This window comes from Pygoscelis adeliae, unplaced genomic scaffold (assembly GCF_000699105.1).
Source record: "Pygoscelis adeliae isolate BGI_AS28 unplaced genomic scaffold, ASM69910v1 Scaffold420, whole genome shotgun sequence".
Lineage (NCBI taxonomy): Eukaryota > Metazoa > Chordata > Aves > Sphenisciformes > Spheniscidae > Pygoscelis > Pygoscelis adeliae.
In genome coordinates, this window is record NW_008823871.1 from 1,246,878 (window position 1) to 1,254,136 (window position 7,259).

Below are 7,259 nucleotides of genomic sequence, written 5' to 3' on the forward strand. Positions count from 1 at the left end.
TGGTGTTTGCTGAAAAAAACATAAAGGTGGGGAGTTGAAGTGGTCTTGGAACAACTTCTTTGTAAACTAGTGAGGCATAGGATACACAGACTTATCGTAAGATCAGGCTTGTTTTCCAAGTGCAGTTTACTGTTTAAGGTTTTAACATTTGCTATTATGTTATTTAGAGGAACAAATAAGATAAAACCAATGACGAGCCAAACATGTTATTGTAAGGAGTTGGGGTTTGTGCAAGAATAAGCCAACTCTGTTGATAAAGTTGGGGTTGACTGTTTTCTTGTTAACAGGTGAGCCTTCTCAGCCCCATCACAAGGTGGATGACAGCCATACAATGGCACTTTGAAGAACACCTCCAAATGGCATTCACTGATACTTAAATGAATATGGAAATTAGTAAGAGGTTTATTTTTTTTCCTACTACATTCACTCACTGTATTTGGAGGATGTGATCCCCATAACAAACTTTCAGGTATCATATGGCTTCATGTAACATCATTTGCATTTATACAAAGAATGTCATGTTTTGAGACAAACAGTCACGGCTGTTTGTCTCAAAATATCACAGTAACATTTTCTTTCCACTCTTTCTACTCTAACATTGCTCTTTCTTCTGCCTTCTTCATTAGGAAAAAAATCAAACCCCCAAATGCTACTCTTAAGGATAAATTCTTCCTTCTGTACTTGCTCTTGCTGCTTTTACTCACTAGGTCCATGACATTTAAACTCCTATTTGTGCTATATAATTTTAATGAAGGCCTAAATTCTTCATACGTTGCCAGCAACTGGGCTGGAGCGAGCCACAGCAAAGCTCCTCCAGATAAGAGAAGTTGAATACAATTCAAAGTGCCTGCAGCTCTTGCCCTCCTGTTAGCCCTTCCCTACTGAGTAGTATGGGAGAAGGAACTCCTGGACAAAGTGGTTTGGGTGGAAAAGGAGTTTAAGCAGTGAAAAGTTTTTCTCTTTATTAGGAAGAAGAGAGCCCAAAAGTGCTGCACCAGCAGCCTGGGCAGGAGAAGAGAGCCAAGCAACCAGAATCCATTGCTGTGGCTTCTAATACCTGGCTCCAAGTGGTAAAGGTGAGTGTGGGCTCTAGAGACCTTGTTGATCTGGATCTGAGGAAAGAGGAACCACTTTATCTTTGAGTCTAGGGTTTGGGTGTTTTCCTGCAGAAGAAGACAGAGGGACTGAGGATTTTTTGCAAGGGCCCCAGAAAATATGGCTTGGTTCCAGAGATAGTCTGGTTGTTTTGCTTGGGTGAACATGAATGAAGAATGACTTAATTCTTGCGTCGTAACAGGAGGAAGATGGTCTGCAGGAGCCCTGGCAGCAGCTGGGAGAGGAGAAGAAAATCAAGCAACCAGAAGCATTGTCTGCTGCCTCTGGCACACGGCTGAACAAGACTGTAGAGGTGAGTCCTGGTTCCAGCAGAGCCCTCAAATAAAATGAGTCTGTGGCGTCTAATTGGCTCCTGTGGTTTGGAGCCAGCCTGCAGATTTATTATCCATCAGTGATGGAGCAGGAAATGAAGTCCTCAAGTGTAGGCTGTTGGGGTTTAACAGGCATCTGTGCAGAGGATGGGGATGTCTGTCGTCTTGGGTGCTTGGCCGAGAGCTCAGCCAGCACAGGGGGAACCTGAAGGAAAAACAAGTGTTTTATCTCGGAAAAGAGGTTGGAAATGGCCACAGGATGGCAGCACATCATGAGGCGTCAGCTTAGCCTGCAGCGCCTGGAGAGGCACTGTAGCAGCCTGATTCCGGCCTGACGGTGAAGTCTGGCTGTTAGGTCTCCAGAGCCTGTTTGAATTGGAGCTGCTTAGACCTGATAACTGGAGGGGTGGGGAAAAAGCTGCTCAGTCAGGCTTGAGTACTGCCTCTGCCGGTAAACCCTCTTGTCTTGGGGCTGACGGGCTCCTCTTCTTCCTGCTCGACTTCTCTATGCTGTGACTCATGTCGGAGCTCTAGAGAATGAAAAGCAGATTTGCTATGAAACGTGTCGAAAGGGTTTGAGTGGTAGAGCCATGTGTGCAAAAGCCAAGTGCTTACAATACATGGTATGTCCTTCTAAGGCTTTTTGACAAGAAACAGGAGGGGAAAAGGGTTAAAAGTAGTTACCAAGTCACTGAGCACAGTGACAGTTTTTGTATTTGTACAGATGTGTGTATACTTCTGCATTCCCTTAATGCAAAGAGGCCTGCAGAATTAGGTTTGCCTTCCTGGTTGTCCCCTGGTCAGCACCTCTAGGTACTCCTGTACTACATACGACTGTCGGGTCTTCTAGTCATCCCTGTTCCTCACCTCAAAGCCAGGCGGTGTCTCCGAGCTTTGGCTTGCGCGGTTCTGACTTGCAGCTTCAATGTGAAACGGAGCCCTGGCTCTTTCCTGGCCGGGTACTGGCAGGCCCTTCCTGGCAGCTTGGAAGCTGCAGGGTAGGCAAGCGGCTGTTTCAGCGCTGCATTTCGCAGTCCCTGCTGCAGTACACGGTCCCGTGCTACAGCTTGGCTGTCGAGGGGGCCATGGTTTCAAAGCAAAGTTCAGTTAAAAAAAAAAAAGCCAAAAGCATTTGAGCACTTCTGGGTTTTACCAAAAAACTCAACCCCAGTTACCTGTCAGGTAGGAATATTATAGATGTTCCAGTTAACGTGTAGATCAAAGGCTTCCCATACGCAGGTAGGTGACCTTTTTGGCTCTCCTGTTTTTTGAACTAGGGGTGAAAATGAGTGTGAATGAAGCATCTGCTCTAGAAAGTCAGCTGTCAGCTCTTGTTTCTGGCAACCTTCCCTTTACAGTGAAGTTCCTTGCCCAGCACGTGGCATTGAACTTGCCTCTTAACTCATGGCTTATGCTCAGCGTGAGGGTACCGTCTAGATGCCTTAACAGCATCTGGCTGTGGGATCTAAGCTGGCACAGTCTGTTCGTCCTGCTGGTGCCAGAGCTCTGAGGTGCCTGCGAAGGGTCAGACCACATGGGTCTGGTAGTCAGCCTGCCCCGGCAAGGCAAGCTCTCCTGCCGGACTGGAAGGTCTGCTTCCTCCTCTAATCGATGCGCTCTCTGTGGTTTCAGAAATCTATCTCCACATCCTACTTAGGGCCCCCGAAGGGCACAAAGGAATCCAGATCCCCAAAGGTAAATGAAAATAACTACGGGATGGATCTGAACAGTGATGACTCCACAGATGATGAGAATGAACCTCGGAAGCCTGTCCCTGCCTGGGCCGATGGTAGGTGCCAAGTTTGCTTCGGTTTCCTTTAATTCCTTCCCTGGGAAGCTGGAGCTTTCCAGACTGACTTGGTGCAATCTCAGCTTCCCGAAGCGCAGTCCAGGAGCCTGTGAGGCTTCAGCAGTGCTGGCAGCTGCTGGCTCTGGGCGGCGAGGGCGACTGGAGCTGCATTCCTGCAAGTGCTGTTGTGTTGAAGTCAAACCAAAGACCTCCACGCACGTGTTTGGATCCGAGGGTGCGAAAAGAATGGTGGGGGCTCACTAGTAATGAGGCAGCCCGTCCTCCTGAGGGAAACCAAGGTGTGGTGGGTTTGGGATATGTCAAGTGTGCTGAGTAACTTAAAACAAGTGCTGCTGGCAACCTGAAGATGGGTGTGGGGTTCACAGCTTTGCAATGAGCAGGAAAAACATTAATCACACTCACTGTATGGCTAATAGTTTTTTCAGGCGTGGAAGAAGAGTAATTGTCCTGCAGGCTCCAAGGGAAAGGGCACCTTAAGCAGAACACTGAAAACTTCCTTATAATGAGTCTGCTTCTCTGATATGGTTGTTTCCGTAGGGTCTCAGCTGAATCAAGCCATTTTACACCAATACTATCACCCAGTGAATGTTGACCAACTCTTTGGGCTAATTCCAAGCCCTAAGCTGGAGGATATTTTTGGCAAGAGCAAGCCTCGATACTTCAAGCGCACGAGCTCAGCGGTTTGGCATTCCCCCCCTGGGACCAAATCTACCTGTGGCCCATCTTGCAACTTCAAAAACTGAGAAAACGCGAAGAAATGTGTTTTATGGATACAATATGGTGTATCAGTTTCTGTCTTAGCATGCAGCATATTTACAATTTTAAGCCCTTTTTTTTGTACAAAAATAAAAATATTGAATAAAATCCTGTTGCAATAAACATTCTATCAGTGTTTGTGGTCATCATGGTGGGGTGATGCTTCTGGATGGCTGATTTGAGATCGATGGCTGTGGTGTCTGCAAGTGAAAATGCAGATGTTTGAAGACGTGATACTGCAGCATTACATGTTTCCTCAGATTGCTTGCAGAATCTTACACAAGGAAGCTGTGAAATGGCTTTAGGGAAGATCAAATTTTTTAGTCACCCTGAGGGGGTAATGTTTTCATAACCCATTCTGTACTTATATTTATGTATTTAACAATGCTTCTCTCTGCAAGTAGTTTTCCTTCAAGAATTCTTGTGACCTCTTGTTACTCTGAACCAGAATCTTTTTCCTGCAGTTAGAAAAATCTGCTTGGACAGTTTAAGCAGTGTCTAAATGTCTTGTCACTGTTCTTTTCTAATGGAAAAATGAAGCCTAAGCTAAGTTCTTGGTCCTGTTTTTCTAGGAGGCTTCAGTGTATAGTCTTGCTTGGGCAGGAGGCAGATTTATTTGGAAGCTGTGGCTTGCAAAGGGTAAGTGCTACAATGATTTCCTTAGGACCGTGTTGGTATCGCCCGCTGCCTGTCTCCTGCCCGTGCGCACCCTGGGGCGCGCTTAGTGGCAGCAGGCATCTCCTGGCTCCCGCAGCGCGTCCCGAGCCCTGGGAAGCGGTTGCCTGGGGACTGCTGCGGCACGCCGGGGTGGCTGTGGGGGGTGCCAAGGCCCTGCAGAGCTGCACGGGGACAGCCGCGCACCCGCGCTGCGTCTCGGCTGCCCTTACGGCCCCTGGAGGGCTGGCCGGTGCGGCCAGCGGCATTCCAAGAGCGATTTGGCTAACTAAACCCTCCTGACAGCAGCGATGAGGAAGATACTTAGATGAAAAGGGAAAGTGCCTGAGTCGGAGCCAAGTCCCACACTTGCCATAATAACCTTTCCTTCCTCTTTCTTCAGTTCTCCCCTCTCGGGCTCTGCTCTCTAGCACGAACGCGAACACAGCAGAGGGACTCTGTCCCACCTTAGGTGACGTGATGTGTTGCTCTGGGTTCCCTTGTGCAGGTACAGGGCTGGGGCTATTTACTTCTCTGCGTGATCAGAGCTGTGAGCCTGCCCCGAGGAGGAGGAGGGTCCCTGTCCCTAGCCGGTGCAGCCCTGCACTGTCCCCGGCGCTGGCCTGGGGCCATAAGGTCTCCTTCCCCCCGACTGTCAGGTGCAGGCTGCCAAGAGCGAATACAGAAACGTGACCATGGACCTGTTCAGAGCTCTCTAGGCCTGCTTTCCTCCATTCAGGAGGTTTCACGCTGGTCAGAGTGGTTTTGTGGAGCTTTATGATGGGCCCGGATGGCTTTGAATAGTTTAGAAGAGTTTGCAAGTGTCCTGGTGGAAGAGTCTTGCAGGCAGTTAGAGCTTCTGATGGGTCTTTACAACTTTGAGCTCCGCAGAGCTGGTGACAGTGGTTGAGATGAGCTTGGCAGAGGCAGAGAGCAGCTCAGAGTGCGTGAGCGGAGCTCTATAGCAGCTAAAGGCTGTTTAAAGCTGCTTGCCGGGAGCTCCGTCCTGGCTGCTGGATTGCCTCCCAACTCCTGGGTCCCCCCAGCTTTTCTGTTCATTTTGGGCTCGCCCGTTGTCCCACTGGATGTCTGTGGGGCTCTCGGTGACTCTTGCTCTTCTGGCTGGTCTCTCTTGGGTCCCCCTGAGCTCTCTGGGGTTATCTCAGTGTCTTTTTGGCTCTCTCAGGTCCTCCCAGGATTTCAGTGTCCCTCAGGTCTTGCAGCCTCTCTCACAGTGTTACCCAAAGGAATAACTCATAAAGTATAAGACACATTTGACTTAGTTTTTACTGAAAGAGGCTGAGCCCGTTGGCGGGGCGTGATCAAACGATCACAGCTGTACCCATGGAGATTGCTCCTGCCACCTCCCCATCAATGCACTAAGTTTTGGGGGCACTGACAGTGCTCTCCCCAGGGCAGCAGCAGTCAAAGGCTCCAGCTGCTCCCGCGGCTCTGGTGGTCACCTCGGACCATTCCCACCTCTCTCCTGTTCCCCGCTGCTTCTGTCCCGTCCCAGCTGCACCCCACTCCTTCCTCTCACACAGGGTGCTGCAGAGCTGACCTCAGCCTATGTGGCAACACCCTCACTTTGTCTTTCTTGGATCCGATGGGGTTTTTTTGGTTTCTGACCCTCCTGGGTTCCTCTGCGCTTTCCTGGGTGCTCTGGGCTCCCTTGGTTCAGCTCTCTGGGGCTCTCTTGGATTCACCTGGGCTTTCCCGGTCCCTCTGGGGCTCTCTTAGCATCACTTGAGCTCTCTTGGGATCTCCCTGGAGGTTTTTTTCCCCCCAGTTTCTCTGAGCTTTCTTGGAGTCTCTCGATCCCTCTCACTAGTGGCTTTCTCAGGTGCTTTCAGGGTGGCCATGGCACCTCTGAGCTTTCTTAATCTCTGCAGACTGTCTGGGATGCTCTTGTGTTGCCCATTTCCCCAGGCTCTCTTGGGCTATTTCAGGCTCCCCTGGTGTTCTCAGGCTCCCCTGAGCACAGACTCCGGCTGTTCCCTGCCAGCTGGCTTCTGTCCCTCATGGTAATCCTCAAATTACCTCGTTAGACATCGCCAAGGAGGCAATGATTTCCGGACCCTGGCAGAGGATGGGAGCCGGAGGTCAGGCTTTCATCTGGAGCTGGCTAGAGGTGCCTGGCTGCAGGAGGGCTGAGGTTTGCTGGCAGGAGGGAGGGGGGGGCGTCAGTCAGCGTCGTGCTTGGGGATGAACAGGTTTTGTTTCAGCCCCACGCTGAAACACGGCACGAGCCACGCCCGTCAAACCACAGGCTTGTGGTTTTCAACACCCGTGAGCCACCAGGCCAGCGCCCCTCGCTGAAGCGAGTCCTGCTTGTCAAATGTATCCTATATTCAGGTTGGGTTTTACTTCTTTCAGAGCAGCCAGCTTCTGTAACGTCTCTTCATTGAATCCAGATTTCTTCAGCCTTTGGAGAGGAGAAGGAAAGAGGTTAAAGCCACACAAGCTATTGACTGTTGGCCACGACATTGCACAGCCAAAAAAAAAAAAGGACAAAACCCAGCCACTGTGGGGTTTTTCTGGTGTTGTCTGGCCCCTGTCCTAGCTGGCTTTTTCTGCTTCAGCAAGCGGAGAGCGTGGGGGAGACCGAGGCT

At 50.1% G+C, this 7,259-nt stretch overlaps 2 protein-coding genes across 2 annotated transcripts in view; one reads left to right on the forward strand and one right to left on the reverse strand.

The window, feature by feature from the left end:
• LOC103925451 (inner centromere protein-like) overlaps positions 1–4,049 on the forward strand; it is a 19,379-nt gene extending 15,330 nt beyond the window's left edge. Inside the window, exons 15-18 of the mRNA XM_009334179.1 lie at positions 969–1,076; positions 1,298–1,408; positions 3,060–3,216; positions 3,775–4,049. Coding sequence (XP_009332454.1) covers positions 969–1,076; positions 1,298–1,408; positions 3,060–3,216; positions 3,775–3,980 — 582 coding nt within the window. The 3' untranslated portion in view covers positions 3,981–4,049. The remainder of the gene's footprint in view (positions 1–968; positions 1,077–1,297; positions 1,409–3,059; positions 3,217–3,774) is intronic.
• A 2,932-nt stretch (positions 4,050–6,981) lies between these two features.
• Positions 6,982–7,259, reverse strand: part of NLRP6 (NLR family, pyrin domain containing 6) — a gene marked incomplete at its 5' end in the record, with an annotated part of 7,229 nt that continues 6,951 nt past the window's right edge. Inside the window, 1 exon segment of the mRNA XM_009334191.1 lies at positions 6,982–7,072. Within this exon segment, the coding sequence (XP_009332466.1) occupies positions 6,982–7,072 (91 nt within the window).